The 18,472-nt window shown below is 36.2% G+C and overlaps 1 protein-coding gene across 8 annotated transcripts in view; it reads right to left on the bottom strand.

Annotated features, from left to right (window-relative positions):
- The window catches only part of ELF1 (E74 like ETS transcription factor 1), a 108,851-nt gene that overhangs the window by 14,557 nt on the left and 75,822 nt on the right, over positions 1-18,472 (bottom strand). For 6 of the 8 annotated variants that reach the window (XM_045478143.1, XM_045478176.1, XM_045478136.1 and 3 more), the window contains 3 exons: positions 16,960-17,140; positions 4,615-4,722; positions 2,818-2,985 (listed from right to left, as the gene is read on the bottom strand). In XM_045478143.1, the coding sequence (XP_045334099.1) occupies positions 2,818-2,985; positions 4,615-4,722; positions 16,960-17,140 (457 nt within the window). The remainder of the gene's footprint in view (positions 1-2,817; positions 2,986-4,614; positions 4,723-16,959; positions 17,141-18,472) is intronic. The other 2 variants (XM_045478193.1, XM_045478184.1) reach the window with 1 other exon arrangement.

Genomic DNA, 18,472 nt, shown 5'->3' with positions numbered 1-18,472 from the left:
CCAACTACTCACATATTTTCTGTCATTATATATTAGTTTGCAGTTTGCACAATTTTATATAAATAGAAACATATATATTAAAAAATCTGGCTTCTTTCCAAATTGGCATAATTATGCTGAGATTCATCCATTTTTGTTGTATGTATCAATAGTATACTCTATTTTATTGCTGAGTGTCACTTCATTGTACAGGTATACCACAAATTTGTTTATTTAATCAGCAGTTGATAGACATTTGGGTTGTTTCAAGTTTGGAGCTATTATTGCAAAGAAAATTGCTAAGAACATTCATTCATGCATATGTTTTTCTATAAATGTATGGCTTCATTTATTTTGGGTAAACACTCAGTAGAAGAATGGCTGGGTCACATGTTAAGCATGCATTAAATGTTTTAAGAAATTGCCAAACTGAAAAAAGAAAGACAGAAAGACAGAAAGAAAGGAAGGGAAAAAAGAAAGAGAAAAAGAGGAAACAAAGAGCAAGCCAAACAAAAAAATTCTCTATGCAGTAAGGTGGGGTAATCATAGGGCTCACCCTCATTTGTTTCCTGTTTCTCAGAGATCACTTGCTTTTGTTGACTGATACCCACTTTTAATAGCACTTTTTCATACATTTTGTCTGTATTTTCAAGTTGTTTAAATAGGAAAGTAAATCCAGATTCTGGAGATTTTTTAATTAAAATTTTTTTCCAGCTTTATTGAGATATAATGACATATAATTGTGTATCTTTAAGATGTACAATGCAATGTTGTGATACACTTCTATGTTGTAAAATGATTACCACAGTAGGGTCAGTTAATATACCATCACCTCACATAATAATTACTTGGTTTTGGGGGTGTGAACATTTAAGATGTTAGCAACTTTCTCTATTAGCAACTTTTAAATATACAATACATATTGTACTGTTAACCAAAGTCACCACGCTGTACATTAGGTCCCCATACTCATTTTATACCTGGAAGCTTATATCCTTCATTGACATCTCCCCATTTCCTCCTCCTAGCAACCACCGTTTTTCTCTCTGCTTCTAGGAGTTCGGCTATTTCAGATTCCACATGTGAGAGCACACAATATTTGTCTTTCTCTGACTTATTTCACTTAGCATACTCTCAAGGTCCACCTATGTTTTTTAATGTGCAATGAACATGGGAATGCAGGTATTGCTTTGATATCTTATTTTCATTTCTTTTGAATATATGTATCCAGGTGTAAGATTGCTAGGTCATATGGTTATTTGTAGTTTTAACATTTTGAGGAACCTCTGTGCTGTTTTCCATAGTGGCTGTACCAATTTACATTCCTACCAACAGTGCACAAGGGTTCCTTTTTCTCCACATCCCTGCCAACACTCATTATCTCTTGCCTTTTTGATGACAATCACTGTGACAGGTGTGAGGTGACAGCTTATTGTGGTTTTGATTTGCAGTTTTCTGACAATTAGTGATGTTGAGCATCTTTTCACGTACCTGTTGGCCATCTGTATGTCTTCTTTAGTCTATTCAATGTCTATTCAAGGCCCTCTGGCCATTTTTTAATCAGTTTTTTTTTTTTTTTTTGCTATTGAGTTGTAGGAGTTCTTTATGTGTTTCTGAATATTAACCCCTTATCAGATATATGGCTTGCAAATATTTTCTCCAATTCTGTAGGCTGTCTTTCATTTTTTTGATGGTTTCTTTTGCTGTGAAGAAGCTTTTTAGTTTAATGTAGTCCCACTTACAATTTTTTCTTTTGTTGTCCCCAAATCATTGCCAAACCAGGTTCTGTCATTCCATGTTGTCTGGAAGAAGACACTCCACCCGGTATTTTTTAACAGTCTCATTCTTTGACTTTTTCATTCTTTTGCCTTAATAATTGCAGTCATACTCACTGAAAGTTTGTATTTGATAATTCGACTGTCTTAAGTTCTTAGAGAAGTAATCCTAGACTCATTCTATGTCTTCTGCTTCTCATTCAGGAATTATCTTCCTTATGTATTCCTTAATACTGCAATGTGAGCTCACCTCAACTTTATTTGTTTTATTTGCTTTATTTGAGGAAATTCTGTGCAGCTCAGGTTAAATGTAGGACTTGCCAGAGCAGTTTTACAAGAGCTTTTGCCTGGTACCCCAAAGTTATTACCAGCCTGGGTACACTTTTATGTTAATTATGTTAAGTATGGCTGGGAATGCACAAGTGCCTTGGACATCAAGACTGACATAACGTCTCAGCCCTTCAGTGTCAGTTCCTTCTTAGTGTTTCTATTTCCCTCTTCAGTTTTGGCTCTTGGATTTACCCTTACTTTTATGTGAAGTTAAGTTACTGGGTGGTTGGTGATTAACCAAGATATTAAACTCAAAATATTATACAAGCTGGAGTAAAATCAGAAGGCAATAAAATGGAAAGAGTGTCAGACTTTAGTATGCAGATATGGTCCTAAATTCGTGAAAAGTTAAAAACTCCCTTTAAAATTTAAATCTAATTAAAATCTAAAATTTTCCTCTTCAATTACTTACCTGTTGATTTCCAATTCATTATTTTTCCCACAGGAATCTTATATTGGAATCTATGCTAGTGATTTTTCTAACTATGTCCTTTGGAAGGAAGCTAACTTCCCTTACACCAACCTCTTTCTGAGTTTGGATAAAAGGGTTTAGATAAAAGGTTGAGGCTTTAATTTTTTATTGAATCCAATATGGAGATATACCTTTTATGTTTTGTACCCTCATTTTTTATTATGTGAGTTTTAATTGCTGTAGAAATATCCTTGAATAAACATTATGTTTAGATTCCACTTCAAGACTTGACTGTTTGCCCTAAACAAATTAACCACCCACCTTTCTTTCTCTTAGGTTGTTCTGGCGACGATGTTCCTGGTGAGTGTGCATATGTCTCTTGAACCTGCTGAGTTTCCACCACTTCAGGAATCCCATCTAATGTGACGGATACATGGGTGATTGGGGCAACAACAATGTCATCTTCAGATGAACTAAATATATTATTATCTAATGGAAATAAAATAACTAATTATAATCAACTTTGTATTATCAAAATAATTTCATCACATAATTTCCTGTTTCTATGAAGATTAAAGTAGAAATAAAATCATGAAATCTAGTCTCTTTTTATTTCTTCTGTCCTAAATCAGACCCTCTAAGTCAGACCAGGCTTGACAGGACTAATTCAATGCCTTCTCTGACTTCCTATCACCAGTCAATCTTGTTTCTCTTCTCCATTCTTCTCATTGCTGCTAAAGTTATTCTCTGAAACCCAAGTCTGGTTTGACCATATTATTCATTCTATAAAACTTTATATGCTGAAAATTAGAAGAAGAATAAAATTGACTTATTTTCCCATAGTTTACAGGGGAAAAAAGATAAGAAAACCCAAACTCCACAGCATGCCATGTGAAGCTTGTACAATTTGGATCAAACCTACTTTTCCAATCTCATCTCCTGCCTACCAAGAAGGCAGCTATACCAAAGCTATACTTCAGCTAAACCAAAGCATTTTTATCCAAACATTTCTCTCTTTTTTACAGGTCTGTGTCTCTGGCTCAACCCATTCTACCTTGAATGCCCTTCCCTATCCTCTCTAGCCACTAAAAGTTTATCTTTTATATCCCAGGTTAGAAAATTCCTTCCATAAAGCCTGTCTCTGATATTTCCATCCAGAGTCCTCTTTCCTTGCAGAACATGCTGCTATCCCTCCCATGGCCTTTATTTTTGGCTTTTACAGTTATTTACATAAATATCTTCAAAATTAATCTGTGAACTGGAGGAAAAAATAGTATCTGTTCATTCGTGTATCACATTATTGCCTAATGCATTGTCATGCATACAGAAAATATTCAACATCTTAAACTGATTTAGCAATAATTGACTTAAATTAATAAATTAATGAGTTTGACTACTTTCTTGTCAGAAGAGCTCAAAGGAGAACATGGATTTATAAATAGATGAATAGGGGCACCTGGGTGGAACAGTTGGTTAAGTGTCTAACTCTTGATTTAGGTTCAGGTCATGATCTCAAGGTTCAAGATCGAGAGAGGAATCAAGCCCCGTGTCAGGCTCTGAGCTGACAGAGTGGGGTCTGCTTGGGATTCTCTTTTTCCCCTCTGTCTCTGCCCCTCCCCTGCTCACATGTGCACACACACTCTCTCTCTCAAAATAAATAAATAAAATTTTAAAAAACGTTTAACAGCAGATCAATAATGTAGCAGTGAATTTTCTGCCATAAGGTGTTAGAAAATTTTTCAATGAATTTTTGCCTATTCACTAGTGAATACCTATTGAGATCATTAAATTATAATAGTCTGGGCCAGTCTGGACCCTAATACTTCTACCAATGAGGTTAAGAGAATAAATTCTGCAAAATCTGCTGACGACTAAATACTTTTTTATTCCTGAAGATCTCACTCTCCAATTTTTTTTTTTTTAAAAAGTCTTGTTTACCTGAATACTTTAGTGAAGGTGTCTCAACTAATACTGTACCCTAAAATGTGCTTGGGACACAAAAAATATAAAAACCTAATCTCTGGTCTCTTGGTATTTACCATCTCTAATAACAAGCAATGGCAAGAACAAGTTTTCAAAGTATATTCACATGAACAAACCAAACACATGAACACTCACTTATTCGTTTTTCATCCAACATAGGGCCAGGAGAATCCATATTGAGGAGCGCCTCAGCAGCCTCGATTGTTTCAATCGTCTCATCCCCATTATGACAGGAGGCTTCAACTACAATACATTTAAAGAAAACACAAGTTAGCTATAAGACATCTATTGCTCTAAAACACAAAGATGTCTTGAACCTGGATACATCACTTAATACTTCAGTTTATGTATACACTTTGTATCAACAAATAAAATCTGTACTGAATATGACTTTTAAGTATTTATCTACTTCTTTTTCTTTAAAAAAAAATCACACAAGGGGTGCCTGGTTGGTTCAGTTGGTAGATCATTAGACTCTTGATCTCGGGGTCGTGAGTTCAAGGCCCCATGTTGGGCTCAGAGATTATTTGAAAAAAATAAAAATTAAAAAACTATAAAATAGAAATAAAAAAACTATGCAAGATATGGGGTTTTTATTACCAAACAAAAACCTTTTGCAAGATGCTGAGAGGTAAAGAATAAGCAAAATAGAGCTCACATTCTGGAGGGAAAGCACTAGTTGTTTCTGTGATAATTCTTATTTCAAGAATAAATAAGATAGGCACGGACTTCAGTAGAAAGGGTCCAGGAATAATAGCCAGAAATCTCAGATATGCCACTGAACTAGTATGTCACTGGGCAAGTCATTTTGTGCCCACAGATTTCATATTAGAACATGACTGAGTTGGTATTCTTAGGTCCCTTTCAGCTCTACCACTGACTTCAATACTCTTAGTTAACTAACAGGAATGAACACGGGTCTGTTAATCTCCAACTCTTTTCCCATTCTTCTATGACTGAATTGCTACCATCTCTAAAAAGTTTTAGTCATAGTCACATTATTAGGATCTAACCACCCTTTGATAATTAGTATTCTGGCACCATTCTCCTCTAGTGTGTACTGTAGAACACTAATTCCCCGACTGTGGATTTGACCTAGACCAAGTATTTGAATGTTCTTAAAAAACATTAATATGTAAATGAAAATTTAATCCAGGGACATGCTAGATACTTGACACATCTCTGAATCCCAGAAAGAAGTCCAAAATAGTTTCACAGTGAATTCCTGGATGGCTTTTAGTCACTTAGCTCTAGCATTAGCATCAAGAAAATACATAAAGAGCTATAAATGCCTTCTTTTCATGGATAAATTCAAGATTCTTGAATGTGATATTCATCATCCAACATCTCTTATACCTCCTCCTTGCTATTATTCCCCCCTCAATATCTGTGGGAAAAATCACACATCACTTTTAAGTTTGTATGTGTATGTATGTATGTGTGAATATATAATCATGACTTTCAGATTCAGGGTTGGATTGAGAGTATGTAACTTGATTAATAAAAGCCCTTTAATTTTACACAAGATTAAACAGTAAATATTAAACAGTAAATCTAAACACAGTACTTGAAGTAAAAGTTCTTTGTTCTCAAATGAATGAAAGTGATTACTTACACACTGTACTACTCTATTCCTATTCAATTCAGAGAAGCAACAAAATCATCTTCTTTTTTATTAATGCTATAAACAGATTTTTAAGAAACTGATATGTCTTTGAAATTTAGCTTAACTTTGCATTAGAATATTATATCGCTTATTATCCTAAATATATCCTAAATATTTCTGAACCAGTTCATTGTATCTTTAGATCAAAGATCTTCAAGAACCTACAAAATTCTTAACTGACTCCAAGTGCCTAATTGGCAATACTGAATGCCTATCTCTCTTGAACAACTGTACTTGGAAATGTGGAAGATGCAATAGTATCAGACATGACCTTTTTCCTTGTCTACTGGTAACGGTACTCAGGTACTATCTAAGAAAATAACAAACTGATTAATTTTGTGGTACAGAATAGACTGACTAGAGGCATATACACTTATAGGCAACATATATCCTTGTAAGTTAGGAAAGTTTTCTGAAGAGATGGCCCTAAGCTGAGTCATTTAAGACAGGATTTAAATATTTTGAGAGGAAAAGACACAAATTAAAGCAAGAATAAAGTAGAAGCAAGGGCATTAGAATAAGTATTACACATTCAAAGAAAATGAGAGAACTAGTTAATGCCATTATAAAAGAAAATGTGCAACTGCTAAACACTGTTATAACAACAGCAGATTAGTTAACTTGCTTTTATACATTAATTTGGTTGACTGCCTTCCCAAGGAGGAATGGGAATGGAAGGGAAAAACTGCTTGAAGAAGCAAAGAGCTGGGACAATTCCTCAAAGATGAATACAAAACAAAGAAGTTCAGGGTCATAAACTAGTCAGCTCCTCTCAATATAGGAAGAAACTCCTAACAAAGAATATTTTGTCTCATAAGATAATGGTTAACACTGGGAGTCCCCACAATCTGCCAAGCCAGAAGAGAAAATATGGAAGATGTATCTGCAGAATTCCAAATTTCAGCTAGTATCCTTAAAACCAAACATCTATAGGTCACATGGAAGTCAAGGAACAAGAAGATAGCCAAAATAAAAAGAGGCAGGATTTTAAAACAGCTTTAAAAAGCTGTTTTCAAAGGCTTTAAATTTCCCAAGTGGTCACATTTCTGAATTACTACAAAAAGGATCCAAGAGAATCTGAATAGATTGTTGGCTAGTTTTTTAATTCTAAAAGTATATGTCCTTTTTACTTTCATGTCAAGATGCACATAACTTCATTAGGAGACTAACGATAGATAGAGACTATACTCTTCATTAGGAGACTATTTCCCCTGATTGTAATGAAAAATAAATCAATTAAATTTTACTGCCATATTCTATAAATAGAAATGCTTAAAAGTCCAATTCCTCCGTAGTAGTTAAAATCAGAAAAGATAAATACCTCACAAACTCTAGCAAAGTGATTAAAAGCAGAGCACTGTAACACCTCTTATTAAAAACTTAAGTGTCAGGGCACCTGGGGGACTCAGTAGGTTGAGAGCCTGACTCTCGGTTTTGGCCCCAGGGATGTGGGCCAAAGATCAAGCCCAGCTTGAGGCTTTGTGCTGAGGTGTGGGGCCTGCTTAGGATTTGCTCGCTCTCTCCCTCTGCCCCTCTCCTGTGTGCTCCCCCCAAGTACTGTCATGCATGTGTGAAAAGCTGTCTCTCTAAAAACAAAACAAAACAAAACAAAACAAAACAAAACAAAACAAAACACCTCAAGCCTTCTGAGGGCACCTGGCTGGCTCAGTCAGTAGAACACATGACTCTTCATCTCAGGGTTGTGAGGTTGAGCCCCATGTTAGGTACACAGATTACTTTAAAAAATAATAATAAATATAAAAACGTAAGCCTCCTATTTAAAATCTTGTAAATTTAAAGCTTAATAAAAAGCATATTATGGGTGCCTGGGTGACTCAGGCGTCCGACTCTTGATTTCAGCTCAGGTTATGATCTCAACAGTGAGTTCAAGCCCTCCCTCCCTTTACCCCTCCCCCCCATTCAGGGCGCTATGCTGACAGCCCAAAGCCTGCTTGGGATTCTCTCCCCCTCTTTCTCCGTGCCTCCCTTGCTTGGTTGCACTCTCTCTCTCTCAAAATAAATAAATTTAAAAGAAAAAAGAAAAGAAAAAGCATATTACTCCCTTTGTCAAGGCTTTGAAATTCTATGAATTGAGGAAAATGAACTACTAAAAGTAAATTTTTAAAAAATCCAGCAAATAAGGCACAATTAACTCCATAATTAATTACCATCTTCCAAATATTTATATAACTAGATATTTAATTACACAAACAAGTATAAAACAAGTTTGCTGGGTAGATGAAAATGATATAATTAGTTTGTATAATAATTTAATTGCCTATTAAGAAAAAAACAAGAAGAATTTCAAACCCTTTGTTAAGCTTTTTCTAATAAAAAAAATCAAAACATATACAAAATAGAGAAAGTCATATAATGAACCCATGTATCAAGAGCCCAGCTTCAATACTTAATAGCCAATCTTCCTTCACCCATACCCCCCAGCCTAAAACACACACACTGGATTATTTTATTTTTTTCTTAAAAATTTTTTTAATGTTTATTCATTTCTTGAGAGACAGAGAGCATGAGTGGGGAAGGGGCAGAGAGAGGGTGGGGGACACAGAATCCAAATCAAGCTCCAGGCTCTGAACTGACAGCAGAGTCTGACGCGGGGCTCGAACTCACAAACCGCGAGACCGTGACCTGAGCTGAAGTCAGATGCTTAACTGACTGAGCCACCCAGGCACCCCTATTTTATTGTATTCTTTTAAAGTAGGCTCCATTGGGGCGCCTGGGTGGCGCAGTCGGTTAAGCGTCCGACTTCAGCCAGGTCACGATCTCGCGGTCTGTGAGTTCGAGCCCCGCGTCGGGCTCTGGGCTGATGGCTCAGAGCCTGGAGCCTGTTTCCGATTCTGTGTCTCCCTCTCTCTCTGCCCCTCCCCCGTTCATGCTCTGTCTCTCTCTGTCCCAAAAATAAATAAACCTTGAAAAAAAAAATTAAAAAAAAAAAAAAAAAAAAAAGTAGGCTCCATGCCCAACGTGGGGCTTGAATACACAACCCTGAGATTGATAGTTGCATGCTCTACCAACTGAGCCAGCCAGACACCCCTCACACTGGATTATTTTATTATTTTATTCTTTAATGTTTATTTTTGAGAGAGAGAGTGTGAGCAGGGGAGGGGCAGAGAGAGCAAGGCACAGAGGATCCAAAGCAAGCTCTGTGCTGACAGTAGCAAGCCTGATGTGGGGCTCAAACTCATGAACCATGTGTTCATGACCTGAGCTGAAGTCAGACGCTCAACCACTGAGCCACCCAGGTGCCCTTCACACTCGATTATTTTAAAGTGAAGCCCCGCCTATCGTTCAATTGTAAATATGACAGTATATATCTCTAAAAGACAATACCATGATCATACCTGTTAAAAATTGTATTGTATTTTTTTTTTAACGTTTATTTATTTTTGAGACAGAGAGAGAGACACAGCATGAACGCGGGAGGGTCAGAGAGAGGGAGACACAGAATCTGAAACAGGCTCCAGGCTCTGAGCTGTCAGCACAGAGCCTGACGCGGGGCTCGAACTCACGGACCGCGAGATCACGACCTGAGCCAAAGTCGGCCGCTTAACCGACTGAGCCACCCAGGCGCCCCTAAAAATTGTATTTTAAATCAGTTATCCAGTTAATACTGAAATTTCTTTAATGCCTCAGTTTTCTAAAAAAATTTATTCAAATCAGGATCCAAACAAAGCTCATGCATTACATTTGGTGATACGTACCTCCTCCCTTTTTATTTTTCCTTTTTGACATATATCTTTGAAGAAACAGAGTTATCTGTCTGTAGTTTCCCAGGTTTATGATTTTGCACACACCCCTGTGGTGCCACTCAGTATGTTCCTCCCTGGCCCATGTATTTCCTGTAAACTGGTAGCTATATCTAGAAGCTTGATTAGATTCAATTTTTTTTTTTTTTTTTTTTTTTTTTTTGCAAAACTGATTCTATGTGCCTCTTGAAGCAGCGCTATAAAATCTGGTAGTTTTCATTCAGTACTGTTAAGATTGAGAACCAGGTTCAGGTGTTATCAGCCTGATCTTTCCATTATAAAATTCTCCATCAGCCTTAAATAACTGACTTTAGCAGTTACTGATGATATCTGCCTAAATCCATTGTTCACAAGGGATTCCAAAATGGTGATAATTCTAATCCTACCATTCCTCCAGTATTTGTTAGCTAGAATTCTCTATAAAGAACAACTTTCCTTCATCAACTAGTTATCTTGAACCACAGTTCATACAATAAAGGTAAATTAAATACTTGATATTTTTTACATTATTTACTGATTTTCGGAATAATAAATGGGCTTTCTAGCATCTTTATAGAAGATAGAAGTGGCCATTTAAAGAAGTGGCCATTCAGTTACTTTTTAGCATCATTGAAAATATAAAGGTTTTAACATATTATATTCTTCAATCCTTTGCAGTTGTAATTTTTTAAAAAGTTTACTTATTTATTTTGAGAGAGGGAAGAAGGAGTATAGAGGCAGAGAGGGGGAAGAGAAAGAATCCCAAGCAGGCTCTGCACTGTCAGCACAGAGCCTGATGCAGGACTCAAACTCATGAACCGTGAGATCACGACCTGAGCCAAAACCAAGAGCTGAATGCTTTAGTCAACTGAGACACCCATGTGCCCCTGCAGCTGTAATTCTTTTTTTTTTTTTTTTTAATTTTTAAATGCTTATTTTTGAGGGGGGGGGGTGCGGGTAAGGTCAGAGAAAGGGAGACACAGAATCCGAAGCAGGCTCCAGGCTCTGAGCTGTCAGCACAGAGCCTGACGCAAGGCTTGAACTCACGAACTGTGAGACAGTGACCTGAGAAGTCAGACCCTTAACTGAGTGAGCCACCCAGGTGCACCTTAATTCTTAATCAACCTCCAAACGTCCCATCTTCAGCCACTGGGAACTAAAGCTGGGGCCTGGGTCTTTCAGACAAGACCCAAGTAATAGTTTTGTGCCTTCTGGGAAAAGATATATTACAGGCTATTCTTGTACATTTCCCATCCCAAACCCAGAAGCAGTAGTTTCTCCTGGCTATCCTGGTATTGTTAGTGAAAAGTTTATTCAGAGACCATAATTTATACACTAATTTGAGGAACTTAAAACATATACATTTTGAAGGATTTAAAATTATTCTGAAGAATTTTAAACATTCGAACATAAACAGAATAATACAACGAACTTCTGTGTCTTCATCACCCAGCTTTAACAATTATTGACTCATGGCCAATCTTGTTTTATCTATATCTCCATGCTCTCCTCTTCCTTATTATTTTGATGTAAATTCTAAACATCCTAATATTCCGGTAGTAAATATTTTATAATATCTAAAAGATAAGGGTTCTGCTTTGAAAACGTAAAAATACCATTATCAAACACTTTTTAAAAATCTGTATTTCCTTACTATCAAATAGCATACAAATGTCCAACTGTCTGAAATATCATATATGGCAGATGGTGGGAGGAGGGTTGATAGTTGTTGTTTGAATCAGGATCCAAATAAGGTCCTCACAGTGCAACTGACTGATAAGTTTCTGAAGTTTCTTTTCATTACTATGTCACCTTCCATCTCTCTTTTTTCCTTGCAATTAAACCAAGAAAGTAGACTGCTTGTCCTGCAGAGTTTCCCCGTCTAGATTTTGCTAATTCTACTCCTATTGTATAGTTTAACATGTTTTTTCTACATTTGCTTTAAACTGGTAATCAGTTCCGAAGGCTCAATCAAATTCTGGTTAAATTTGGGGGGCAGGGAAGGCTATTTTTTATATGTGATAATTACCTGGAATACCACAATAAAAAGAAACTTCTCATTTAATAATCTAGTTACTCAGTATATAGTTGAAACAGGGAAAGGAGAATAAATGTGTGATTCTTAACAGTTTTCAAAACAGCTTTTAGCATCACCTATTGGTGACCATTTTTTTTTGTGTGTAGCATTATGAGATCATGGATTTAAACATATTAGATATGTTTCAACTACTGGTTATTGTCCGTATTAATACTCAAGTTGTCCTATGTTTGGCTAAAAATATTTGTCTTTGTTTTTTTAGAGAAGAAAATCGATCCTGAGTTCATACTAATATTTTCAATTCAAATGTAGCATTATAGAATTTAGTTTTGGAATTATGTATTTATACTGTGTGTTTATATAGAATTTATAGGATGATAGAATTTTTATTTAACTTTGCAATTTAACATTTGTATATCTTATTTACTCTCTAAATCTTGGCTTCTTATGACATTAACTTCATTATTTATTTGATTTGACCCTAATATCTCTCACACACACACACTCACACAAGCTTTTAAGTAACAATAAAAATATTATTGAAAACAATTTAAGATTCCTAAGCAGCTTTATTTTTATTTTTGCTTTTTAGGCTACATCTCATTAGGAAATGCACGACCTTAAAAATCACATCTCAGGGGCGCCTGGGTGGCGCAGTCGGTTAAGCGTCCGACTTCAGCCAGGTCACGATCTCGCCGTCCGTGAGTTCGAGCCCCGCGTCGGGCTCTGGGCTGATGGCTCAGAGCCTGGAGCCTGTTTCCGATTCTGTGTCTCCCTCTCTCTCTGCCCCTCCCCCGTTCATGCTCTGTCTCTCTCTGTTCCAAAAATAAATAAACGTTGAAAAAAAAAATTAAAAAAAAAAAAATCACATCTCAATAGCTTAATGAGGTTCATCTGTTTTAGTGTGCTTCAATTTTTAGATACTGCTAATTTTTCCTCTTTTGGACTTAGTGTTGTTTTATAATTATGTGAACATTTACATGGTTCCAAAGTAAAAATGACAAAACAAAGTATGTTTAAAGAATCTATCTTTCATCCCTGTCCCTTCTTTTTCCCTGAAAGAAACCATTCCTATTGGTTTTGTGACTTATCTTTTTTTTTTTTTTTAAGTTTTATTTATTTATTTTGTAAGAGAGAGTACAAGTAGGGAGGATGCAGAGAGAGAAGGGAACAGAGGATCTGAAGCAGGCTCTGTGATGACAGCAGAAAGCCCAATGTGGGGTTTGAACTCACAAACCACGAGATCACAACCTGAGCTGAAATCAGATGCTTAACCAACAGAGCCACCCAGGCGCCCCAGGGGGTTATCAATTTTTTAAATATAAGTAAAGACACATACCATTTATATTCTTTGTTCTCCCTTAAATAAAAAATAGTATACTATTTGTGCTACCTGACCATTGCTTTTTTAACTTACTATACAGTAGAAATCATCCCACCGTTACATATAGAAATCACATCACCTTTTGTATTTCAAAAATGTGAGTCAAGCTAAATATGTTTAGTATCAATGTTAATTTAATAAACTTTGTTTATTCCATTCAGTTTCAGTGCTTAGATTGAGAAAAGCAAAATAAACGGGTACGTCCTACATGAAACAGGACAGAAAACCAAAAAAGTGCATCCAGCTTTTAAAAATATTTTTAAAATGTTAGCCCTTCATTAAATGGATAACAAAAATTTCTTCTGGCAATAATAAAACCCGCTAAGCTATTAATGCATGCATTTTAAACCTTCTTCATAACAGATTAGCTGTGATCTAGCAACTAGCTAAAATCTATACCAAAGACAGAAGGCATGGATACTATGATAATTTAGGGAATAATTTATTAAATACATTTGAACTTACTAGAAATTACTAAAAATTGTTTGACCTTGTAAAAACAGAAAAGAATCCATATGAAAGAAGAGACACTTAACGGTATTATTTAATAAGAGAAGATTTATTAATGGATATAGTCATCACTGGTTACCTTTTATTTGGAAAAAATATAATTTGTACCATCTCCACTAGTAATTTTACTTTTAGAATTTCAAAGGCTGGCAACGGAAGAAGAATCTCCACATACGTAAGAACTAATGGTCAAATGACTTTCAAAAAACCTTAACACCATGGGGCATCTGGGTGGCTCAGTTGGTTAGGCAACTGACTTTGACTCAGGTCATGATCTCACAGTTGGTGAGTTTGAGCCCTGCATCGGGCTCTGTGCTGACAGCTCAGAGCCTGGAGCCTGCTTCAGACTCTGTCTTCCCCTCTCTCTACCCCTCCTCTGCTCACATGCTGTGTCTCTCTCAGTAATAAATAAATGTTAAAAAAAAAATTAAAAAAAAAACTTTAACACCATAACTTTTTTTTTTTAACATATATTCATTTTTGAGAGAGAGAGAGAGAGAGAGAGAGAGAGACAAGAGCATGAACAGGGGAGGGGCAGAGAGAGAGGGAGACACAGAATCTGAAGCAGGCTCCAGGTCTGAACTGTCAGCACAGAGCCCAACGTGGGGCTCGAACTCACGGACTGCAAGATCATGACCTGAGCTGAAGTCAGATGCTTAACCAACTGAGCCACCCAGGCACCCCACACCATAACCTTTTTCTAAATGAAACTTTAGGTGGAACTCCAACATATGAGCACATAAAAGTGGTAGTTTACCACTATACATTTCTTTTATAGGTTCAGATATATATCAAATTTGATAGGAGATCAACCAATGATAAAATTGAAAGTATTTTGGTTAACATGAAAATCTGCAATCAGGGCACACAGATGATACCTGCAGTCTCATATAAGCCTCAAATGCATAAAAATAGTTCAACCTTTTTATTATTGAAAATTTCAAACAAAATCAAAATTATGGAACACAGTATAATGAATTCTCACATATCCATTTTCAGCATTAACCACTATCAACACATGGTCAATCTTCTTTCACCCATACTCCAATCACTGCCTCCAAGGCCCCCTCACACACATCACACCCACAACCCCAGGATTACTTTAAAGGAATCCAAGAACCATATTTTATCTCTAAAAATTTCAGCATGTGTATGGTATGTTACTGGCATACCTAAAAACATTAACAATAATTCCTTAGTATCATCTGAAGTGCTACCTGGGACTCACATGGACAGTTTATAAACTCTTCTTTCTCCATCTCTTTCTTTTCCCGTAGTTTCTGCAAAGCACAACATTCTTCCCTCCCTCACTTTGAACTTAGGAGGGCTACAGGGTTCTTTGCTTTCTTATGACATTGCTCAAATAAGGATGGAAGAGTTAAATAAAAGCTCAGGTTGGGAGATTGAAAAGGGAGAAGAAATATGCAAACAGCAAATGTGGTTTTTAAAACATGGCTTATTTTCTGGACCCATTCAATATCAGTTCTATTCTCTAGGAAGCATGGATCCTGTTTGTATCTTGTTATTGGCTATCTTCAAGTCTAAGCCCAAGATGAAAAGAAAGAAGTAATTCTTTCTCCTAAAGATCCAAGAGCCGCTTTCCTAGTCGGAATTTCTTCTCCAAGGACCAATGTCTTCCTTGATGACTAAAACCAGGAATAAATACTCTTTCAGGGGAGACCCTTATTCCCAACCTACAGAGACAGCTGTAGCTTTTCACTAAGGCATCAAGAAATTACAACTGAATATACTAGAAAAACCCACTAGCTACACAACAGATATAGGTACAGCAATAGTCATTCTGTTATACAAAACACACAACTCAGTCAGTAATGAATAAAAACCTCTAACATAATTTAATTCCCCAATTGATAAGGAAAGATTTATCAAAAAACTTTCATTGGGTTCCTCTGAACAAAAAATGTGAATACTGGAGAACATGCTTTATAAAAAACATATACAAAAAGGACAATATAAAAATTAAGAGTTGTTTGTCAATGTTATCAGTGGGGACTCAGTCACTTGGTGTATAATCTTAGGCTAATCATTTCATTATACCTAATTTCAGTTTTCTTTTTCTGTTGTGAGACATGAGATAATGAACTTTTTAAAATTTACTATGTTAAAAAAATAAAATAAAATCTACTATGTTAATATGATGCACTGAGGAGACAATGCTATTTTGGTGGTATTCTTTGTCCAAATTACATGATCTCATTCCAGTCATGAGAAAATATTACACAAATAAAATTGAAGGACATACTATCATGTCTGATCAGTACTCTTCAAAAGTCTCAAGGTTACTGAGAGACAAAGAAAGACAGAGGAACTGTTATAGACTGGAAGAGACCAAGAAGAAATAACTAAATGCAAAGTAAGATTCTAGACAGGATCTTGAAACGAAAAAGAACATTAGTTTGAAATGGTTGGCATGCAATAAAGTGTAAGTTTAGTTAATGACATTGTGACTAATGCTAATATCCTATTATTTTCAAATTTAAGAATAAATATTCAAATAGCCTTTGCTTCCAAATAATTAATTTTCTCAAACATCTCCAACACCTACCTCTGGCCAAGACAGATGAACATAAATGTATACAAATACAAATGCATGCACCAATTTCTAAAACTGATGAAAACAGCATTACCACCAGGTCACACTTCACAGTGAACTCTTCACATTTCTAATAGGCTACTAGTTCTGACTGAACCAGAAGAGAAGTCTTTTTTAAACCCTAGTACCTTATCCTACATTTGGTTCATGGCCTCCTATTTTGCCTCCTGTGACAGCAGTAAAAGAAGAACCTTCCAATATTTTTCCCTACAAACAACTTCCTATTGTTACTGAGAATATAGAGCATGGCATATTAAGTGCTCAGTGAATGCCTGACAAATCAGGTTGGCTTGGTTCTCCTTACATACCTCTATTTTGCCACATTCATCCCAATATATTTAGGAAAAAAGGAAGAGGAGGTGAGAAAGCACTACGAAACTCAGGTAGATGAGAAAGAAAATATGATTTCCCACTCCCTACAGGGCTCTAGCCTCTTGAAACCAAGTTAGGGACTCTTATGCCCCAAAAATCACAGGACTGAGAAACTGCCCCAAACTATGCTAAAGTACGGTGCTGCTGGGGACACACCTGTGAGCGTGATGTCATCGTCATCTTCATCTATGATTTCTTCCTCAGCAACATCCAGGGAGCTCTCAGTAATCATGTCATTGGGCTCTTCCACACAGGCTAGACCCGCATAACTATTGAGAATATCAGCACCAGGAACATGTTCCACAATTACAGCAGGAAAAATAGCTGGATCACCAAGCTGTGAAGAGTGAGGGGAAAAAAAGAGGATTAACAAAGTGTTTGCTTTTGTTAAATACAACCAAAAAACATTTTCTGTTGGACATCAATTTAGTTTTTGTATCATCAGTTACTGAAATCTTGCCAATCTTTCTGGGCTGCAGAGAATGTGTATCTATTAAGGATAAACTTTTCTTATCAATCTTGAGGCTTAACCAAATTTTCATTGGAAAATCCTACAACATACTTTTAAACCACATTAAATAAAAAAACCTAGTATCATTAATTCATAAAAAGTGGCATGCCAATGAAATGTACAATTAAATACAATCTCAACAGAAGTTTGACAGGAAAAAAACCCACATAAACTTAATAAATGTTACATTGTCACTGGCACACATGCTGTGTTTAACAACAGCTTTTCACTCAAATGGGGAAATTAACTTTCATTTTCTATTTGGTCATACATCATGTAATTTTAGATCATGTCTATCACGATCTTTCTGTATTAAGAGTGGTAGAACCACTCTGGTTTAAGAGTGGTAGAACCTCCTCCCTTAACCCGAGATAATTCATGTATATTTCCAGATACATGAATATTACCTTATATACAGAGTACAATTATCAAAACACTAATATAGTACTAAATTTAATCTATGGAGTCTATTCAAATTTCCCCAATTGTCTCACATTCTTTTAGTTATTTATTTTTAAATTTATTTACTTATTTATTTAGAGTGTATACACACAAGCATGTGACCAGGGAGGAACAGAGAGAGAATCTGAAGCAGTCTCCATACTGTCAGCACAGAGCCCAACACGGGACTCGATCTCACAAACTGTGAGATCAAGACCTGAGCCGAAATCAAGAGTTGGATGCTTAATCAACTGAGCTACCCCGGTGCCCCCCACTTAACGTCTTTAAAACACACATACACACACACACACACACACACACACACACACACACACACGAAAAAGGGGCACCTGGGTGGCTGAGTTAAGCATACAGCTCTTGACTTCGGCTCAGGTCACGATTTCATGGCTTGTGAGTTCAAGCCCCACATCCGGCTCTACACTGGCAGTGCAGAACCTGCTTCGGATTATCTTTCTCTCCTTCTCTGCACCTCCCCGACTCATGTGCTCTGTCTCTCTCTCTCTCAAAATAAATAAGTAAACTTAAAAAAAAATGGGAAAAAAATTCTAGTTCAGGATCCAATCTAGGATCATACATTTCATTCAGCAAATAATTGTATTTCTCCATGGCAACTCCTTTAATACAAATAATTTCTTTAATCTGAATCAGTTCTTCAGCTTTTCTTTCTCTTTTTATGATTTTGACACTTTTGAAGAG

The sequence above is a fragment of the Leopardus geoffroyi genome, chromosome A1, assembly GCF_018350155.1.
Source record: "Leopardus geoffroyi isolate Oge1 chromosome A1, O.geoffroyi_Oge1_pat1.0, whole genome shotgun sequence".
NCBI classification, from domain to species: Eukaryota; Metazoa; Chordata; class Mammalia; order Carnivora; family Felidae; genus Leopardus; species Leopardus geoffroyi.
This window is presented reverse-complemented; position numbering and strand designations above follow the sequence as displayed.